This window comes from Apaloderma vittatum, unplaced genomic scaffold (assembly GCF_000703405.1).
Source record: "Apaloderma vittatum isolate BGI_N311 unplaced genomic scaffold, ASM70340v1 scaffold9882, whole genome shotgun sequence".
In the NCBI taxonomy this organism is placed as follows: Eukaryota; Metazoa; Chordata; class Aves; order Trogoniformes; family Trogonidae; genus Apaloderma; species Apaloderma vittatum.
In genome coordinates, this window is record NW_009704150.1 from 12,754 (window position 1) to 35,246 (window position 22,493).

Here is a 22,493-nt window from a genome sequence, read left to right on the forward strand (position 1 = left end):
GAAAGAGCACCTCTTTCCGATAAGGACAGGTAGGTGGAAACTTGAGCCTGTCCCAAAATTGGATACCAAGATCTGCAGTCCAGTTAGGGGAAAAGATAGATGGTTGGCTGTACCTCTAGTTGTACTGGTTTGAGGTGCAGCATAGCTTTCCTACAGCGGGTCACAAGAGAAAGGGAGAGAAGTCCTCACAAGCGCTTTGAAAACTTGTTTTTCAAAGGAAAAATATGCATGGTCCTGGTTAACTCAAAGTGAAAGGGACGATATTCCAAATAAAGTAGTTTTGTACTAGTATAAACTATCCTTATCATTCTAAATCTGTGGCTGTTAACAGAGCAGGCTACTGCTAGGCTTTGTTAGGCAGCCAGATAACAGTGCAAGTAATTTCAGCACAGCTCTGAAGCAGTAGTTGTATGTTGTTCTGCTGGGTACTAACTGCTGTATGTCACCTCAGCCTTCCTGCAGTGCTGGGTACAATTATTTCTCCAGGTACTGGGGTTTCTTGTTTTTATCAGTAGAAGTATGGAGCCGAATTCCTTGGTACGAATCCACTGCAACTCGTGGGGATGACGCTGGGAATGAGCTTTTTACTCCTTGGAGCTACTTGTGGCCTGTCTGTCTCATATACGTACCTCTGAGGCACGTATGGGCACTGTGTCTCGCACTGTCTGAGACCTGCTAATATTGCACCACAGTGAGAAATACCAGATTACATTCACATCTTGATGTTTGTGGAATGGATCCTCAAAGCAGGGTTTAGCGAGGCTCACTCTCCATTGCTCCAGTGGAAGTATTTTAGAGTACTGAATTTTCTGCTCTACGCCCACAAGATTGCTATTTCTCATTCAATGATGTCTTTCATAAGGGAGATCCCTAATTTACCACATGAATATCTAATGAGCTAAAATGTTGCTGAATGTACTTGAGAGCAGAGCTAATCTGCTGTCTGTTTCTCCTGGCCTCCAGTGGAAGACCTTCTGCTTCACTGAAATGGGGAAGTGCTGAGCATGTTGGCTCGAGTAACTTGCAGAGCTTTCTTCCAGGTACCCTCATCACTGAACCATCGTAATACTTCTCTTTCTCAGCCTTCCTGTGATCTGCTGAGTGCTAGCCGGTCGGGCTGAGTCATATCACATGTATTTCTGGTGGGATGGATTTGAAAGAACACAGAGGAAAACCCTAGCTTTTGCCTTACTGCTAGGTTTACTTAAACAGAAGGACTGGATTAACTACAAAGAAGGAAAACATAGAAACCATGTAGTCAAGCGTTACTGAAGTGCACAAGTTCCCGGCTAATTTATGTAATATATTAGCACATCCCTGCTGCTGCTGAAATCAAAGGTTAAGTCAGTACCTGCTACAGTGGCCTTGAAATCGAGTCTTGTATGAGTAGAAGGATAAAGACAGGAGTGTCTTTCATGTTTTAGAGAGGAGGGCCTTGGAGAATGCGTTCTTATGTTGCTTCTTGGAAAAGCTGGGATTCATTGAGACATTGCGGCCATCTTAGGTACCCAAAATAGGGCAGGGAACAGCCTTGCCTCTAGGCACCACAAGCAAAGGATAGCACGTCTTTTCTTTTAAGATACAAAATTTGAAAGTCTAGAGTCGTCTTCTGTGGCTGTAACTTTCGGTACCCAGAGCATGCTTATATTCTTTTAGGGTTTTTTCTTCCAGATTCAGGACCAGAAGTACATCTTCCTAGGCTGGTGAGGAGAGCTGTGGTATCTGCAAAGTGCCGTTGCCCATTTTGCAGTTGCATGTGCTTCTCCAGCTTCAGGCATGAATGGACCCTGTTCTCAGCAAAAGAGAAGAAAATAGAAGGGGCTCTGTGATGAGTTCCCACCTCGAAGTAAGGGGATTTAAAGTTTAAAACAGGTAGATTTAACATATACACTTACACCTTATTTGTCTGTGGAATCCACACCTTATTAGGCAGGAAAATGCTTGAATATCCCTGCTTTGGCATAGATACCTGTCCTGCTGTTCTTTTCGTAATTGTTTACTGCATCAACAGAACTACTTGCATGTTTCAGTTATACCTCGAGTCTGTGGTAATTATATTGGTCATACATCCAAAAATTTTCAGAGAGATTGTTATTTCACAATAGCTTCGTAGCTTGTCAGAGCCCTGATGCTGAAGTGCAAATACAGTTGGTTTTGTATTACTTATAGAGTTTTCATGACTATCGTATCCGCACTGTCCCAGCTGTTTGTAGAAACAGCTTTGTAATATTTCTGTGAAATAGCTAGGATATACATTCCCATTTTATGTCCGGAAAACTAATATGCCTTACTTTCTAGCAAGTTGCTCACAGAATCTGGGCTTGAGTTGTGTGGACAGCACCAGTAGTTCCTCAGTGAGAGGACTGTCCTACCTTTTTCTGCAGTATCCCTCTAGGTAGGATGGAAGCTGGCAGGCTGGAGCCTCCTTTTTATGTATTGATGGAAAGTGGGCTGCATCAATCTGAATATATTTCTGAAACAACTTGTTTCTGGCAGGTTGTTCATTCTAAAAATATATTTATTTCTAATTGCTGAGCAGAATGCTTAATGAATTCTTCCTTCCCAAGAACAATTAATCAAAGAAATGATTTAGGGCTGGCACTTGCTCCCCCAGGGCTCAATGGCTGTGTTCCATTGACTTAAATAGAGCAGATCAAGTCCAGCCCATGCTGGAAAGGATTTATCTAAGCATTTTTTAATACTGCCCATCACTATTTGTCTGTGTGCTCTGGCAGAAATGTACTAGATATATATATATTGGAGGAGTAGCACTGGATGTTATAGTAGATTTACAGTAAGCTGCTGTGTTTTGCAACCAGTGTTGTTCTATTTTGTATAGTTTTTAAAGAGAGGTATTATGCAAACTCCCATTGATCCTAATGTGGATTTGGAATGGCAAGGAAAGAAGGGGCTGCAGTTACAATTTGCTCCGGAAGGCTTTTTCATTAGAACCAGTGGCTGGTGAGGACTGTGTGAATCACTGAGACCCTGCAACATGGATTAGAGCTTCGATAAAGGAGAATCCCTTGGGAATCTCCGCCCAAAGTTGTGCCCTTTCTACAAAAGATTGAAAGTCAGAAAATCACGGTGTGTCCTGGAAAGAGAGGGAGAGATCCATCAACATCCTGCAGGCAAAAGGCAGATGTGTGTTAAGTGAGAGTGCCCAGGTCCCCTAGCACCTGCTTTCTTTACAGGAATATTGTGCCGCATGCTCCATGCCACACAGGAAGATGAAAAGCCAAACTGGCTCCCAGTAGTCTGACATGAGGGAAAGACCTTATATGCCCTGAATGTGGCCACTGAATTTTTTTATGTCGTGTATAATTGGTGTTTCAAAGTATCCTCCTTGGGCGAGTGTTTCTGACAGTAACCCTTCTAGGGGAGGATGTGTTCTACATGTAGTTTCTGAGGTTTTCATTCTCCTATCTCAGAATATGCACCCCAAGTTTTTTCCCCAGTCTCCTGCTGCCCTTAAACATCTGCTGGGTTTCCTCATTTCAGTCAGTTGAATGCAGAACTGTTTGTGGGGACCACAAATAATAGTTTCTCAGGAACTGAAAAGGGCTTTGGAGCACTGTCACTGTAGACTTGTATGTGAGTGAGGCACTCAGGAAATAACTGCCTCTCCTGCCTCAGTTTCCCCAGCTGGTGGTTGAAGAAACTTTATGCTACCGTGAAGTGCTTCGAGGTCAAAAGAAAAAAATCTCTTGTGAGCAACATACTGTTTCAGTACATGCAGTAATTAATTCGACATCCGATGTTTGGAGGGGATAGTGGATTCACGTGGGTGCCTTAGATAAGCATAGGCTTAGCACAGTATGTTTCTTCTGAGACCTAAAATAATTAGAGGCATTTGGACTTTTTTTTTTCCTTAACTGCTGCATTTTTAGAAGGTGATTCATCTCTTGTCTGGGGTCTCAACATACCGGAATAGCCCACAGTCCCAGGAGCATTAGTCTTTTTGAGGATTCCAATCCAGCCTGAATAACTCATTGCAAACAAGAGTCTGATGCTAGCAGCAGGAGAGTTGCAGAGGAAAAATAGTTTCTGCTTTTGAAACTCAGACAACTGACATAATCACTGCCTCGTTATCATTTTAGATGTCTTACTCCCTTCCACCACCATCTTCTCTTTCCCACCAAAAGAGGCTTATGGCTGACACTTCGTGCCGAAGCTTGTCTGAAACAGTGATGCCAGCATTAACATTTCGCACCAGGGCTGAAAGTAATGCTGTATATCAGTGTTTTTCTGTTGATTTTCATAAAGTAATACTGACTGGTGGGAGCTGAAGTTTGGAAACAGTACAGTCATGGTCCTTACACATTGCTCCTTTGGCACAGCCTCCAAAACCTGAAGCCATATTTCTGTTCCCAGAGTAGGGCAGAAAATTTGCACTAGAGTTGCCATCCCTGTTGGCTGGGGTGTTTTTAACAGAGAAACAATACCTGTTAAAGAAGGTGTTTGACTTGGGAGCGTAGGTTGGGAGTGAGCTCTCTTCTCCATGTCGTACCCCTGTGCTGTGTAACCACTAGGTCTGTGGTGAAGTGTCTTTGTCAGGAATGAAAGCTGCGTTGTAGGCAACGTGTTCTGTCACTCTGGATTTCTCTCTCCTCAGTGAGCAGGCAATTTAGGAAGTTTTGAGCCTTTAGAGTAACATAGCTTTGAATATGATCTTTCCAGCAGATTACTGGAAAATCCTAAACTATTTTCTGTTACCTCTTTCTGGCAGCTTTTTGGATCCCATCCTGCCATCAAGCAGGAGAGAAGTGAAACTTTTTTCTCACTGCCCCATCTGGCATATCCAGGGGTCACACGGAGTGGTAGGAATAAGTGTGCACGGGTGCTGAAGTCTGACAGATGCTGTTGCTTATCTCAGACATAAATCCTTATGACTTTAAAAGTTGCAGAGAGAATATGAGAGAGCACGTGTGCCTTATCCTGCCAGCGGAGATGTATCTCACTGGGTAAATTGCTTCATGTAGCTGAACAACAGCTGCATCAGGTTCAGGTTTGATCTATCCTCAGACAGAGGAAGCTCTTCTGTTTTTTGGTCTTTCATCATAAGATAGTGGCCCGCTACTCAGCTGAAGGACATACAGAGTTGTTTCTAAGGCAGCTTAAGCTCAGTGGTGACATGCTGCAGAGATGGCTGTGCTGGTGGTGCCTCATTCAAAGGTTACGGTGGACACCCCAAACCTAGGTCTCTAGGAGCCTCTATGAGAGCTTAAATGCTGTAATACGAGACCTTCTTTTTCAGCCTGCTTTCCACTTGGGGTGATGGGAGTTATGATACCTAATCAGCACCAAGCTGTGGCATAGCAATGCCTTGGAGGAACATTTTTAGCATCTCAAATGGCTAGAAGTCTTTTTATCAGCCTGGCAGATGACTTAGCTATCTGCTGCATGCATTTGTCACCTCTTTGTGGACTACTGTGGAGCGCGAGGGCCTAAATTTGTCAATCCAAAGAAAAACAACAGCTAGCGGAAAGCAGAGCACTGTCCCCTCCGCTGTCCTCAACTTTCTAAACTGTGTTTCCTATCTGGTTATGTGACTGATGTCATCTCTCTGCCCTATTTTTGTGGTTAATTTTAGTTTTTAAAATTTTTAGTAGTGAGGCTGACATCCTGCTGTCATGTAAACTCGTATTATGTCAAGAGACCCACGCCAGTACAAAATAGTTGAGAATCTAGCCTGTCATCCCTGTAACGTACCAAGGAGATAAGTTGGTGGAAGATACCCGTTCCATCAGCTGGTATCATGTGTCCTCTGCCACTCTTGAAGTAGCAGTTACCCTGAACCATTGTACATACATAAGTGTATGCACTGAATCCTGTAAGTGTGAGCTGCTGTTAATACTCTGGCAAGTAAAGGTGAAAGATCAGATTCACAGAAGTAGGCTTTGAAATCTCTACCTGAATGTCTTTGAGAAATAGGAGTCTGGTCACTCTGAAATAAGATACAGTCTCTTTCCTTCATATACTCGGGTGCAAATCAAACCCATGTTGCTGCTTTTGAGACAATTCAGAGCTCCCTAGTGCAGAATCACCTTTCTAACAGACTGCTTGGCCATTTGAATTTGACTGATGCTACGTGTTTGATATGGGCCAGGGTCTGAACTTCATAATGGTGCAACTCTAGACATGTCTTCAGGCCTTCACGTTCCACAACATATTCACGATGACTTGGAAGCTGCAACCCTTATTGATCTATCCATTTGCTGCAACAATAACATATGGCACGTTTCCATGGCAATAGGTCCCCCTAAAGGGACTTCCTTCCTTTCCTCAATTTATTGGTCTTTTTCATTATTAAATCATCACAGATAAACGCACACAGAGAAGGGTGTACATCTGGATAAATGGACAACAAACAAAGAGGAACTTTTCCATATTCATACAAGTGAGGGATTTCAGAAGATCAAACAATGTAGAATTGCCAGGCCCTTAGCGTGTCAGTCTCATACATAATGTATTCTATGAAATCAATACTCATCTAACACCTTGAAAACCTTTGAGATTCAGTGGGGAGGGGGGAAGAAGAGTGGGGAATCAAGAAATATTTATGAATATATAAATGGTGGGATATGAAGAGAGGGTTAAGCTCTCTGGCCTCGACATTCTTCTGGGACTGCAGTTTGGGTTAAATGCTATAAACCGAAGATTGTACTTAATTCTTAAAGTCTGGAAAGATGTGGTGTTGGAGGTTCCTTCTGATGAAGCGTGATGAGACAGCGATGGCATGGACCATGTTTTATGCAGTGATGTGACTCTGTAGGAGGTAATCCCAGACCGGCAGCAGCTGGTGTGCAGTCTGTCTATACATCCCCTCAACAGGGAGCCTGAAATGATCTAACATGCTACCAGTAGTGAGAGGACTCCGTTCAGACAAGTTAGAGCTTAGTTTGCCAGTGATTGCAATGGCCAGGTTTCCGTCTAGAGGGAACTCGTGCTTCTAAAACTTTGGCTGAATTGGTATGATGTTATTTTCCCAATGGTGGCTCTAGCCACTGCTCCAGTGAATTTCCACTGCAGAACAATTTATATCTTTGATCACCTCAGAGGTGCTATCAGACCAACAATAAATTGTCTAGTAGATTCAGTGTGTAAATGTTCTTCCTTTGGGCCATCATAAAGAGAAGGAATAAGCTTTCCTACAGGTGGTGCACACAAAAATTTCACTGCTTTTGCAGCTTGTTAGAGGGGAATTCTCCATAAACTAGTAATAGCTGTGTCCAGACAAGTGAGAAAATATTACAGGTGCTGTTTTTAGTCGGAAATAGGATGTGTGCTCTATTGGCCTCCATACTCCAAATTTGGAGCCGGAACAAATGAAGTCTCTTGTGGCTATCTCCGTTTCAGTCTGTGCATTCACCAAAGGGGGAGATGAAATCTTGTTTATTTTTACCTTTCTGGGAAGATTAGGTTCTAAGTATAGATTTAAGAAATGGTTTAATTTCTTAGGATGGTATCTTCAGGCAGGAAGGCAGTGGATGTTGAGGAGAGCGGTCAATTGACTAGTTCATGCAGAATCTACCATGACTTTTCTTATTCTTGTGACATGTTTATGTTTCAGCATTATTGGAAATGAAGTGCAGGAGTGTATTGTTCCTGTGTGATACGTTATATTTGTGGAGCAAGGACTAGACGTAAGTGTTCAAATACATTTGCATTTATCAAATGGCAGATTGAACATAAAACTCTTGAAGATGCCTATACAGTTTCTGTTAAGCACCCTGCAGGTTTGGATGATAGACATTGATTTTACAGACTGGAGATCCAGAGCTCTCATTATCCCAGGACGCATGCAAGTGAGGCAGCAATGCCGAGGCCTCCATGAACCTCTCTGTCCTGACGTGCCACAGACTGTAGTGAAACAACACCCCACAAAGTTTGCTCGGTCGCCACAAAACTGAGCTTAGTGATGTGTAGGTGACATACACGATATGGGGGAACCTGAGTGAAAGATAGCACTAGTAGTTAGAGAGCTGTTGTCCTAGCCAAGTCACTCAAATTCTATTCTCAGCTTCCCCGAGTGCAAGTTAAATATGCTTACATGAAGGGGTGTCAGCAGCTCTTTGGGATAAGGTTCCATTTTTTTTGGCATGTTTGAACAATACCTTAATGCAGTTTTGGATCATGACTGGTGCACTGCAGTACAAAAATAGTACAAAAGTGCGTAGATTTTCTGAACCAGAAAACCAGGAAACATGATGAAGTTGTTACAACAAAGTCACAGAACATCGGAACTGTCTGCCTGGGCTCATTCACAAAGGCTGTTCTAAACTGACTAGATGGAGGTCATAGAAATGTCTCTTATCTTGGTAAATCTAGTTTCTTCGTGGTTCCTCTAGCAGCTCCCATGTGCTGCGCTGAGTGTCCCAGCTATCCAGAAGAACCTTGGAGGAGAGATTTCCCTGGAGGGCCCAAGCATGTGGCGTGTTCTGCCTCACTGCAGAAGCCAGAAGCTACACGAGGCAAAGGCTTTGCCATCTCTCCTTAGCTAATACTTGATGAAAAAGGCAACTCTCCTGGTAACGAGCTCACGTTGTGTTTTACTGTTTTTGACCATAGCCAGTGGGAAGTGCAAGATCCAAGGCTTTTATAGTCACAGCAATAAAAGCGTGGGCTTGTCTGAGGGGGCTGCCCACTGCCATGCTGTCTGTGTTGCATTCTAGCCATGCTGGCAGCAAGGGCTCTGCCAACAGCTACCAAATGTTGTATTTATTTGGAGCATTGAGCTGTTTTGTAGTTCACACAAACATGTTCATTCTGAGATTACTTTTGACATAAGATCTGCTTTATTAATACTGAATTCTTTCAAATTCTCCTGTAAAAATCTGTCACATAGAATCATAGAATGGTTGGGGATGGAAGGGACTTTTAAAGGTCATCTAGTTCAACTCCCCTGCAGTGAGCAGAGACTTCAACTAGATCAGGTTGCTCATAGCCTCATCCACCTGACCTTGAATGTTTCTTGGGATGGAGCATCTACCGCCTCTCTGGGTCAGTGTTTCACCACTCTAATTGTAAAAAACTTCTTCCTTGTATCTAATATAAATCTCCCTTGACCTGCTGGCCATGCTTCTTTTGATGCAGCCCAGGGTACGGTTGACTTTCTGGGCCAAGAACACGTTGCCGACTCACGTCCAGCTCTTCATCCAGCAGTACCCCCAAGTCCCTCTCCATAGGGCTACTCTCAACCCCTTCAGCCCCTGGCAGGATCCTGCACTCGGACTCATTGAACTTCATGTAGTTCTGAGGTTCACACTTGGCGAGCTTGTCCAGGCCTTGCTGCCTGTCATGCAGGTGCTCATCCCTTTAAGAACCCTGACAGAAGAGTGGGTGTATTGTAGGTACTATCAAAGAACTAATAATTTAAGGTAGCTCATATTGACAGAGTACATTGTAGTTTTGTAAGTTAAGACAGAGGGCATAATTCACAATGCACTATGTTACAATTGGTTAAATGCATCAGTGCCTCAAACATGTTGTTTGCAAATTGTCAAGTATTAGAGCTGGAATAAAAATAACTGTAAGTAATGTGTATATTTATATTTTTACAATGGAAAAAGAACAGAAATTTCCCCTTTGCTGCTGCGGATCAGAGTATGTAACACAAATGGAAACCTCTTCTGAAACTAGGCAACCATATTTACTGGATAGTAGTTCCACCTCTGAACAAGTTGCTTAAGTCTTTACTATCTCATAGTCTATCTATTTGTAATAGAGGATGATAATACCTTATTAATTATGTCCATTGGGATTTAATTAATGTATAGACATTACTTTGAAAAATGCAGACTGTTGATTATTGCTTCATAATGTAGTGTTAGCTTTAAAAGTTCGTGACAGAGAAGCAATAAAAAGCTATCATGCCACCTTGCTGGACTGCAAATGCCACGTTGAAGTATTACATAACCGATAGCTTTCTTAATTTTCCACTCACTAAAATCCATGTAATTATATTTTAAGGTAATAATATGAGTATATGTGTTAAACTTGAAACACAACATGGAATTCTTGGTCTTGTTGGAGGGAATTAGGTGAGCAACTGTGTAGATTGGAGAAAATCTAAGTCAAAGGCTAAATACAGATGTTGGAAAATATTTTACCTCAAGTAAAACTGGTAGTTGAATTCAACAGAAATTTTGTCACAGACAACATGTGAGTTTTAAGAAAACTAGAAGCAAAGTGCCTCAAGGCATACAACTCGTTTGTAGCAGATGCTGTATGGTGAGATATCCCTAATCATACGCCTGCTTATGTAAGTGCTAAAAATTCATCACTAGCTAATAGTGCTTTTGCTCCTGATGGGAAAGTTAACCATGTGCAGAATTGTATCCCATCCTAGTAACTCACTGATGCCCTGTCCTCTCTCATACCCAGCTTGAGGCATCATGATGACTACGGCATCTAAGCTCAAAAGAAAGTTGAATAGTTCACACTACCAGCTGTACAGTGCTCCCAGTCCTGCCTCCGTACTGTCGTCATGAGGACATAGTTGGAACATCTTCCTTCCCCCCTAGGTGCAGGTGGTCCGAATGTAGCCCTTACATCCGGAGTCGACATGGTGGTTATCTCCACGGTTTATTTTCTCTGTCTTTGCACAGCAACAACTGTCAGGGAAGTTGCATTTGGTGCAGATAGGGACAGCCACCGCTGAATGAGAAGCAGCCAGCGCTGCTGAAGTAGGCAGCCAGGGAATTCTAGAGGAGGCTGGGAGACAGCAGAGCTCTTTTCCTCGTGCTATCGTAATGCATGGCTAATTGTCAGTGCTCTCGGGGGTTTTATTCAGGATGGCAGAGGATACATATTATTTGCATAGATTGGTCAGAAGGAATTAGCACTGTTTGTCTTGTTCTTAGTTAGGTCCCCCTAATCATTTCTCATTATATAGCACACAGAATATTTTTTGTAAGTCATTTACTCTTTTTTTTTTTAGCTGGGTGTTCATTTCAAGGAGGTTTATGAGTGCACAGGTATTTGAAGAACTCCCTATAAATAAATGTATTCTTGCAAGTGAATTCTTGGACTCGGTAGCTGGTTAAATGCCCTTTAATGTGTTTAGGAGCAGTGAATCACCACGTTCGTCCTATTATCTATGTGAATAATGCAGAGTTTGTAACCCTCCAGTAGAAATACGCCTACTCATACCTGGGAGAAGTAATACTTCCAAAGTCAAGGAAGCATCTCCCCTTGCTTTTTTTCTTTCTCTCTTCTCTGTGTTGAGGTATCTGTGTGAATGGCTGTTTTCTGGAGTAAACTTTCCTCCCACCCTTGCTGCTCTAGCCACGCTGACAGCTGCTAATGCTCTTTACAAAAGATGATTTCTATTTCTAGCCTGACTAGCAGTGCTGGGAATTAAAGTGCGACCTCTTTACTGTCAGGATAGTTCTGGCTGAGCACAGCAGTGTCTAATTCAAAGTGCAGCCCAGAGTGAGTAAGGGAGTGGCTACTCTGCAGAAAAGAGCAGGTTTTTATCATCTCTTTGAGGGAATAATGTAGCAACTCCTGCACTGGCAAAGCTGAGGGTGGAGATGTTATTTGTATCTCAGTAGATGGCAGTCTGTTTCTTGAGTCTGTGCTCTCAGGCCAGCACTCCTGCCTGGGCCTGGTAGGCCAATTGAATTTGTCTTTGGGTTTGCTTTTAGTAAGATGTGTTCATTAAAAAGCTGTTCTTGTAAGGTTAGGAAAGTTGGCCACGATTTCTGAGCTACATTCCATTGCTGGTAAGAATATCCTGGCTCCCTGGCATTTTCAGTCAGATGCATTTATATTTTTGCTTCCTTTCAGGGTGCTTTCAGGCAGTGCCTCAGTTCAACCCAGAGTTGGCTGCCTTTCAGCAGAAGCTGAAAACACCCAGAAAGCTTTGTTAATTTAGAGGTGACGTTGCTCAAGTCTATTTTCTCTTGACAGCACAAACACTGCAGAACAAGAACAAAAGTTAAGGCTACAAATTTGCCCTACTCAGGGGCAGGTTTTGAATGCCATACTGACTGGGCTGACCTCTGCAGTTCAGTATTTTCTCTCCAATTGGTCACAATCCTTCTTGAGCTCGTGCACTGTAATTGGTTACACTGCATCATTGAATAGTTCTGAAAACCATCAAGATTTATTTAATTAAAAAAATTACACCCAAAGGCAATATTCCTGACTTGCTGTTATGTTATGCACTAGACAGAACAGAAAGATGATCTAACTTTCCAGTCAACAACCACAAGCTAATACCTACAAAGCCTAACTACTATCAAATCAACTGGGTGACACTGACTATGCTTAAAAAGCGTATATTCCTGAAGTGTCTTTGCCACACTGATTCTCGGATGCATTCTGTTACATCTAAATAATATATTAGGAATTAAAAGATTGGAGGTAGCATTGCATGTTAAAATGTGATTTTCAGATCTAAGAAGTGTGCATAGAGTAGCATATAGTATAATAAACAAGTATGCCTTAGCCAGACATCTGGTTTATATAGTGCTGGATGTTCCCTGTGCTGTGAGCTGTGCAGTTGCACTGAGTCAACTATAATAAACCAATACATTCATATTTATTAATTTTTTATGTAGGCTTTTAAAAACAGGAAGAGAAGTGAGAAGAAGACAGGAAATCAGAGGAAGATGTCTGTGAGACGCATCTCTGTTAAACTGTTTTTCAAGCCATATGAATAGTTTCAGATCTGGCTAGACTCAAGAATTAAATTCAGGTCCTAACCCTTTTTTAGCTTCAGACTACTGTGGACTTATCTCATTCTCTTAATTTTGCCATGCGGCTTCTCTATCTGCAAGACAGGAATAATAACTCTATCTGCCTCTCCTGGGTGCAGTGGAGCCAATTTCATCACTGTCAGCTCTGTGGAATCCCTGGGTGAAAGGAACAACAGAAATACAGAAAACATGGGTTATTAATAGCTGGTGCTTGCCCTTACATACATCATATGCACCATTAGTCATTCTGGCCAATAATTTACAGGGAGTGGAAAGATGTTCCTCAGTGTAAATACAAAATGACACATGGATGATATTAGACCTCTGAGGTGTTGTGGTCCCTGAGAGTCTATTCAGCCTAAACCCAGTGATGCTACCCTGAGCAGGTCATACTTTATATGTGGGTAAGATTAAAATGTGCTATGGAATCTTAATAGTTAAATTTTAACTTCTAGGTGCTTTACATTGTAAAGACAGGTGAATTTAAGGTGCTGGAAATCGGTGTACAGACAAAATTCTTGTCAGTTTTCAGAAAGCCTCCTTCATAGAGTCCACAGATTGTCTTCTCCCTGACATCTTGAATACCCTTTTATTAGCAGGGGTGCATCGGATACAGAAGTTTGCCTTCTGCATTTTGTAAGTGATGGCTTTAAAGGTCAGAACTGAAGGGAGCCTGTGACAATCATCTTGAGGCACTAGTACATCCTCGAGGAGACCTGTGGTTTAAGAAGCACATGACAATGAATTTTAGCACTTCATCTTTGCCCGCATTGCAAACCATGATCCTCTGTGGACAGTTCAGCAGTAAGAGCAGACCAAGACTGAAGAGTGTGTGAAGTGTGTTTGAAGATCTTAGAACTGGAATAGCCAGAAATGCTGTAAATCAGGATGCAGGACGGCTGACCATGGTATGCCCATGCTTCACTATAGATATTGAAATCACTGGCCAGCTTAAAAATAAGTCACTTACCTTTACATCTTTGTGTGTCTGACCACGTCTATCTCATGCCATTAATTTGAAACTTGGGAAAAATTATTTTCCTTGTGCATATCTCCTTCTGTATCCCCTAAGGCAAATTAAAGATGGCTGCGAGGTAATTTATTTTCAGTAATAATATACACACTGCTTCCAGACTTCCTGCTATTGTGCGATTATCTAGATTAATTGACTAGGAAAGCTGCAGCATCATCTCAGGCCCTTAATAAGAAAGACCGCAACATGGATTTATACAGTATTAATGCAGATCACTGTGTGACACGGCCTTGCTCTTAGAAGCGTATGGACAAATCTTTTTGCTGAGTGTCTTCCAGCATCAACTGTACCTTTATACTAAGTGAAGGATTGCATGCTACCTTGCCTGCAGGGGCATGGCACCCTGAGAGCAAGAAAGGGATAGTCGATGGCATTTTCAGAAACGTTAGTGGCTAACTTTGCTCATGCTGAAGTCAGTTCCTGTCAGCCTCTGCTGAATGTTTCTGAGAATTGCTGTTTGTGACCCTGGCTGTACATGTCAAATGGCTGGAATATTAAATATGCTTTTAGGTGCTTTAAAATGTTAAGTTCTTAACAAGGAGTGAGAATCTATACAGAAGAGGCTTTTAAGGCATATTCTGCCTTTTTTGTTTTCATTAACAAATTGGTGTAGTTACCTCATTATAGTGGTACTGTTATGCAGCAGCTCAATCTGGTCCAAGGCCCAGGCTTAAGCTGAACAACTCTTACCAAAGCTAGATTTTGAAGATCTTTGAGGCAAATCTATTTCTCCTAAAACATTTCAGTGATTTTGACTGTAAACTTTCAGACAAGAGAAGCAGCATGTGTGTGTCGTTCTTCAGCAAGCCCAAGTTTCCCTTATTACATCATTGTATAATACAGAGTCACTGTTGACTTCATTGCTATTAAGATGATTTGTTTGAAGGAAGGCTCAATTCTCTCCTTTGTGGTAACTTGCTCTCGCCTTTTTTATGGTCTGGGAAGTTAGGCTTGTTTGGTACCCGAGAGATTAATGATACTATAAACACCACGCTAATTTGTGTGACTGACCGGAAGAGCCACTGCATCTTTTCAAGTATTGCATCCCCAAACAAATAAATAGGAAACTCTATTCAGACTGTGTGTGCCTTCAAAACCACTGAAGTGGAGATAAGCTTCTTGGAGACTGTGTTTCATGGAACAGTAGTTAAATGTTGTCGTTGCTTACTTTAGAAATAAAATAGGTATTTCCAGGCATGTGACTCTGAGGTTTATCAATCATTTCTGTACAGTACAGGAGTCTATAATGTGTGGGCTAAGCTCCTAAAGTCCTAGCTCAGTGTGAGCTTAGCTCAGCAAGAAATCTAAACTGAACACTGCAGATTACAGCACAGTCTTCAGTTCCATCCTCATCCCAGTGCTGTCATAGCTAGCTACTTCTAAAGAAGGATCAGGCCCAAATAGCTTTGTTGACGTACGAACTCTGGGGCCTTCCAAATACTTATTCTCTCTCTCTTTACCTAACAGTTGCTGTAGTAACTACAACTATGTTGGTCTCTTCTTGGGTGGCCCTGACGACCCAATCAGAGTTTTCCAAGTGGTATGTCCAGCTGTGTACCCACTTCCTCTTGGAACCCTCTAAGCCAGAAGCTGAATGTTCCTGTGATATTAAGCACTTAATTAGCAGTTTATGCACTCTGAGTTGAGCAGGCAGGCTAGCAGAGCATAGGCAGTGAATGACACGGGGAATGTGTATAGAGCGTAAGTTCTGTTGACCTGAGCTCTCTGATCTCCTGCGCTATAGCCGATCTCACATGTCTCTCTCTTGCTGTCCAGGTTTTACTGGGATTTGACCATGCTGCTTCTGATGGTAGGGAACCTGATCATCATCCCTGTGGGCATCACATTCTTCAAGGATGAAAACACTACCCCGTGGATTGTCTTCAATGTGGTTTCAGACACATTCTTCCTCATCGACCTTGTCCTCAACTTCCGAACAGGCATTGTGGTGGAGGACAACACAGAGATCATCCTGGACCCGCAGAGGATCAAGATGAAGTACCTGAAGAGCTGGTTTGTGGTGGATTTTATCTCCTCCATCCCTGTGGACTACATCTTCCTGATTGTTGAAACCCGCATTGATTCTGAGGTGTACAAGACGGCCCGGGCATTGCGCATTGTGCGCTTCACTAAGATCCTCAGCCTCCTGCGGCTGCTGCGGCTCTCCCGGCTCATCCGTTATATTCATCAGTGGGAGGAGGTGAGCAGAGGCCGTGATGCGCTTGCATACTAAATCTTTTCTCCACTTATGCTGATATTACACAAAAGTGCTTTCTCTGGAATACCCATTCTTCTATTTTATCCTAGTGTGAATGGTTAAGAATAGTGTCTTGAGTCTAATGCTTTGCTTTTAGTAGGTTCCCAAGAGGGCCTTCAGCATATTGCTACTTAGTCACTTGAAACTGTGCTATCTGCTTCACGATCATAATATATATAATCTGTGGAGGTGATGTGTGGGCTGGGAGGAGAGGAAGTACAGGTGGTCTGCCAGCGGGAAGCGTGTACTTAGAGAACTGCCTGTGAGGGGGGCAGCTAGCCGGGCAGTGGGGTCTTCCCCCCGCAGAGCCTCAGAAGGTCCAGAAGCAGCTGAGAAGAAAGGTCTGAGGATAGCTGCTTTGCAGAACCTGTGGCATTTGTTTACCCAAGCATCTTATTTTGCATGCTTCTCTCTCAAATAAATGTCTTGGTGATGTATTTATAGCCTTTTTGCTTTCTAAATTCTGACACTATGCTAAGGGGAAGAGGAAAGCAGACAAATAGGGTCTCTTTAAAGACATAAAGGTCTAGGGAAAAGCAAGATCCCCACAACCCCAGGGCTCTGTACTGTTCCCAGGGGAGTTCCAACAACAGGGTGAGTTGTTAGACATAATGGGAGTGAAGCCACATTCTTACAAGTAGCTTAAAAATTAGTTATTTTTTCCTGTCTCCATGCTCTCCAAAGCAGAGAGAAAGCTCCCTGCAGCTTTCTCCACATGTCAGGAGTGTATTTTCAGGACAAGGAAAGCTGGTTAAGGCAATTTCATCTTCTTCCCTGTACTTTCTCTTCTGCTTTGGAGCAGAGCCTGATGCAGAACCTGATCTAATGCAAAGTGTGCTCCTGGGAATGTGAAGGGAAAGCAGCCATGCAAGTCTTGACTAGATTGCACCAAGCTGTCAGAACACTCTTTTGTGGTAGAGCAGTTTCCTCCTCCCAGCATCATGGACTCAGAGGGAGAGCACTGGTGCACACTTTACAGATTTCAGGCTTCATCTTTGTGGTATTAAAGTTTGCAAACGCTTCACTTAGAGCAGAGCCTAATGCCTTGTTAAAGTTTGGGATGATGTGCAAGATGCTGTACCGATGTATAAGGAAAGATGGCTACAGCCCTAAACAATTCACTAGTAGGGGAATTTGTTTCATAGCATGGGCAGGCAGGAAGTGCATAGAGATATGGAGAGAAATAAAACAAAAGTGTCCTTCCTGGTGTGACTCAGTAAGTCAGAGACTGAGCAGAGCTAATAAATATCTCCAGATCTGTTGTCTTGTCCCTTGGTTACATTGCTTCCCTGTCCTCTAACCTGAGAACGCTCAGGAAAGACGGGGTGGTGGCTTAGGCTGTTGTTACTTCATACAGATGTACAGGTAGCCGCAGCAGTGCAGAGCTCTGTGGTTTTTTGTCTCTGCTCCTTGACTTCCTTTGCTTGAGATGGCTGAAGAGGATTTCAGTATGTTTGCTGTTGAGCAAACTGAATTTGTTTTTAAATGTAATGAGATGAAAGCAAATCATCGCCCTTCCCCTTCCTTGCTTCTCAGTTTCACTGAGCAGCCATTTCTAGTTTCAGTCTTGTAATACAAATCAGTGCAGCATTGTTCCCTTCTGCTGGCTGTCACGGGTACGGGGAGACAGCACAGCCAGGTGCTCTCTGGACCCCCCCTGAAGAACAGATTCCCTGGAGCGATGCAGTGCTGCAAGTGGAAGGGACAGATGGTGCTGGATTGCAGTTTGAGACTGCAATGCAGACTCTGTTATGCATTGCAGAGCCCAGCAGAGCAAACATGATAGTCTTTTTTTCAAACAGAGCTTGACCCAAGCAGCAGTTTCCCAGAGAGTGTGATACTAGGAAGTTTTCCACCTTCTCAAATGGGGGAGGGAAGCAGAGGAAGGATGATGCCTTGTCATTGGTGCAGTGCATGCTACAAAGCAGCAAGGAGACAGGGAAGAGAAGTGCTGCTTCATCTTTGCATGGAAGTAAACAGTTGCGCTCCCTGGAACCACACAGACAGTTCCTTCCTTTTACTTTGAAGTGCCTACAGATGATCCATCTCTGACAGTTCATGTTAATCTTTCCTCACTGCACAGATCAGCAGTGGAAGTGTTAATTCCTGTGGGATGGCGCAGTATTGGTCTCAACTTACTGGGGTGTACACGAGGGGTGAGTTGCTATGCAGACTTCAAGAAGGAGGAGGACTGTTGGGAGAGAAGGTTGCTGAAGACTTCTCTTTTGCTCCCCCACACTATTCCACTCTACATACCTTCTGCTAGCTAGTAACCCTCTTAGGCTCTTTGTATATGGCTAGATAAGCTAAAAAGACTTGTGACTAGGGCATGCTGGTCCGCTGGAGAAGTGTGTGCGAACTGCAGGAACGCCCGCGGGGCAGCCTGAGGGAGAGTTAATAGGGGTGGATGGACTAGTCGGAGAGGGAGCATGCTGCCTTGTGTCTGGATAGAGCATCCCCACTCAAGTGTATTGAGCTTGTGCAGTGACTTTTGATGAAGCAATTGCTGTTGCTTTGCTTATAACTGAGACTCTGGGTCCTGCATGACGGGGAGAAGAGGATCCAGTACACAGAGAGATGTTAATCTTCTTATTGTTCCTCCTAGACGAACATTACATCTGTGCATTAGTGTAACGCTGCGTGAGACCAGGGATAAATGGTCACTTCTTGAGTTCACAGTGAGCCTCTCTGTTTCTTTCCCTGCAATTGTCCATGCTCTGCATGAATTTATCACTCACCCTGCAGTGAGGAGAGAGCAGCCTTCTCTAAGGCTGCAGTGCTGTAAAACAGCCAGCCACTCATCAGTTCCAAATCAATGCGAGTCATGAGTCTGTGGGCTCAAGAGCCAGTGGTTTGAAGTGCCTGCACCGTTCTGGCTTAGCAGCGGACTACTCTGACATCCACCCCCAGATCTGAAACAAATGCTTTGGAGACTACAGCTGGGCAAACAACTTAAAGAAAAAAAGAAAAGTAAAAAAGAAGAAAAACAATCTTAGGCACTCATGTTCACTGGAATACGAAAATAAACCTAATTCCAAATGTGGCAGTTTCATTTGCATGATCCATTTTGCATGAGGGGCCCAATGAATGAATTTACCAGTAGGGCAGAATATAAATAAAGTCTTTTTGAAGTGTCTGCCATATCTACCCTGCAGTAGGAAGCTTGATTGCAATGTAGAAAGGTATGCACTGGCTAGAGCCTAGCTTGCCTGAGTATCATGTTATAAACTTCAAAGTCTGGTAGTTACCAAGTCCATAAGCAGAGATCCGGGAAGGCTGGCATGTTCTGTGTCTGGAGCCATACTGCTAGGGTTAGAAAAACCGTGGGTACTCCAGTGATGCCTTGTTCATACCCAGCTCTCGTCATCTCGACCTTTGAACTGTTCCAACAGCTCTTCAGGGTAGCTGGGTGGGTCAGTGGTTCTTGGCCATGTGAACATGGAAGCACATTGTCGCTCACAGGGTCAGGGAGTTGGGCCTTCGTGCTGTTGTCTCCGAGAAACTGTTCAAAGAAAGCAGACTCTGAACATTAACGTCCTACATACCGTATCCCAAGGTCACCCAGCAGAAAGAATAAAAGCAAAATAATACCGTGTAACCCATATACTCAATCAGAATGAACCGGTGCAGTTCAGGTTGTGAATGTTAAACAAAAAAAGCTCTTTACGTTTTCATAGGCAAAAATGATTGAATTTTGTTTTCCCAAGAGCAATTTACTGAACTTTCCCCATTTTATGCATCTTTCCCCGTGTTTTTTTGCCAAGATGCAGTAACCTATATTTAAGATCAAACTATTTTGACTTAACAAGGAACATTTATTGGGACAACAGTAAAATCCTTCTCCTGTAGATTGATTTCCAAATAGCAATAGGCTAAGACTGCCAAAATATCTTTATTTCAGAATCTATGTGAGGGTTTATGATGGGAAGGAAAGGAGCTAGCTGGTTTTGATATATGTCACAATGATAAGAATATTATGAGAGGATTTTTTTCAGATTTTTGCCAGAAAAAAATTATAGTCTTCAATTTTTGCAGCTGAAAGCCAATGAAAAGGACAATCTGGTGGTTTTCGAACTATTACATCAATGAAAACTTGAAAACTTTCCTGAATGCTGTGCTTTTCTTCCCTTGAGTTTCAATATTACATAGAAGTTTTAGAATGGAGAGAATGCGTCTTCTCGAGTCTGTTATTGGGCACAGATTACATCATCTGAAAGGTGACATCACTTCTGAGAAGATTCAGAGATACTCAGAAAATTGATTCAAAGGCTAGAGGGCCTATGTGGAAGGACTAGGAGAGAGCTTCCAAAGACTATGAGAATGTGGCTTCCAATTGATTTTCATTTTGATTTGAACAGCTAATTCCCTTAGTTTCTTCTGACCTATTTGTAGCCTTCCTTAAATTAAATTAAAATAATGTGGCTAGTGGCCTGAGGGAGGTGATGTTAGGCCAAATCCATAACTGGATCCTAAGAGGGAGGAGCTCGTGAGCACAGCAGGGTCCCATTCCATAAGCAGTTCAAAATAGCTTAGTAGATTATTTTATCGATATGATTTGCAATTCTGCCGTGTTAAATAGCAAGGCAGACCCGTGAGAATAGCTCATTAAAACTTCTGGCCACCCTTGAGTAAAATCAGGCTCAGCAAACACTGGTAATGTGTCAGGGAGAGGGAGAATGGGCTGAGCTTCTTCCTAAATTTGCATTACCTCATTTCTGAAGGCAGCAGGATCAAGCATTTGTCTTTCATGTCATTACAGGAGCTTCTTAGAACCATAATGCAAGTTACAGCAATTTTTGTTCTCACTGCACAAAGTTACCCAAATCCCAAGCATCTTTTCCTTTTAGAGAAGATGCTGCTGCACTGAAATCAATGACAAAAAACTTGTTGACATATTAGAAGGCGATTGTTCAAGATTTTAGCATAGCCTTTTGCCTTGAACTGTTTTCGCTTGTGCAGCACAACATCCTTGTGAAGGGAGGATGGGCACGGGAAGGAAACCGATGTTCTCCATTCCTGTACAGACACTGTGATTTGCCTCACTTGCCCATGGGCAACTAGTGATCCATCCCCTGCCCTGTGCTATGCTATATCTCAGGAGAAAGCAGCCTTAAAAAAGTTTTTTATTTGGCAGAGTTTGTCTTTAGCAGGAAGTTCTACTGCTGTAATGCAAATTAAGCTTCCCACCTGGGCAATGGGAATACAGTTTCAAAGATAATATAATAAAAAATAGGTTATAATGAATTATAAGGAGCCAGGCAAATATTTGTATAGCTGTGCAGCTATAGAGGTTCCATAAAAAGGAAAAAAGCCTTTTCTTTTTTTTACAGTCACCTTCTGGCAGTGCTTAATGTGTCTTCTGTCAACAGGACGGTATGACAGAGGGAATAGATTGCTTGAGGGGTTGGCATTAGGACGCAGAGCCATTTGTCTCTAGGTCAGTAGTTCAGATCCAGTTTTTAGCAAGTGAAAGTCATTTGCTGTCTCACGGGTGTTTTTTTCTGATCTGTTCTTAGCAGACAGGTGCTTGTGTGACAAAATTATCTGAGGGACTGGCACTGGTAAGCCTCAGGCTCCCTGTAGCAGCAGCAATGGGGTTAAATTCCCCACATCTGAAGTGAAATCCCCACTGACCAGGCTGTAAGGCATGTTAACAGGAGGTTCTTGCCAGCACTCAACCACTGGTTCTCTGTGTCACAAGGGCCATTGGTCTGGGCTTTTACACCGGGATGGAATTGTAACGGTTTTCAAAAGAGACAGGCTGATCTCCTAATGATCTCTAATCACTGTGATAGCTGGTTGCTGCTCCAGCTTTTCATTTTCCTCTTCCCTCAGTCTCCTCCTAGCCTACCCCTTACATGTGCCTTCACTGGATGCTGTGCTAAGTGTGCTTTTCTCTTGGGGAGCTCACGTCTCTCTATTTCTCTGCCAGCACCAGCTGCCTGCAGCTCAATGCCCATATCTTGCCAGCTGCCTGTCATTTTTCTTCAGGCCATTGTTTTTGGAGGTGGGGGGTTGTTCTGGCAGGCTTTATTATTGCTGTTGTATTACAATAACAGAGGGTCCTCAAAGGAGAAGTACTGGAGTCTGGTGTGAGGATTCCTCCTGCAATCAGTGCCATTTTCTAAGATTTAATACCCCGGAGGCTATGCACTTTATGGATGGGGCATGTTCCAGCTGTCGCGATGTAGGGACCCTGGGCCCTCAGTGTATGGACATAGCCTGCCCCATTGCTGTCATATAGGTGACGTATGAGGTGTTGTGACCTGTAACATGAAGAGGGGTCTTGACGACCCCATACTCTGACTGCAAAGTTTAAGGAAAACTTTGGGAGCTTTCTGACTCACAGAAAAACCCGATGAGCTCAAGAACCAACAAGGGCAGTGCCCAGTTCCTTTAGGTGACACCTCAGTGGAGCTGTGCCCCATAGAAAAAGCACTGTGAAGGCCAACCTGAAAGGGCTGTACCCTCCTTGGAGTTCAAATCAAGCCCCTCA

The 22,493-nt window shown here is 43.1% G+C and overlaps 1 protein-coding gene across 1 annotated transcript in view; it reads left to right on the top strand.

Moving 5' to 3' along the window:
• LOC104270530 (potassium/sodium hyperpolarization-activated cyclic nucleotide-gated channel 4-like) overlaps positions 1 to 22,493 on the top strand; it is a gene marked incomplete at its 5' end in the record, with an annotated part of 96,918 nt that overhangs the window by 12,748 nt on the left and 61,677 nt on the right. The window contains one exon of the mRNA XM_009864923.1: positions 15,517 to 15,940. Within this exon, the coding sequence (XP_009863225.1) occupies positions 15,517 to 15,940 (424 nt within the window). The remainder of the gene's footprint in view (positions 1 to 15,516; positions 15,941 to 22,493) is intronic.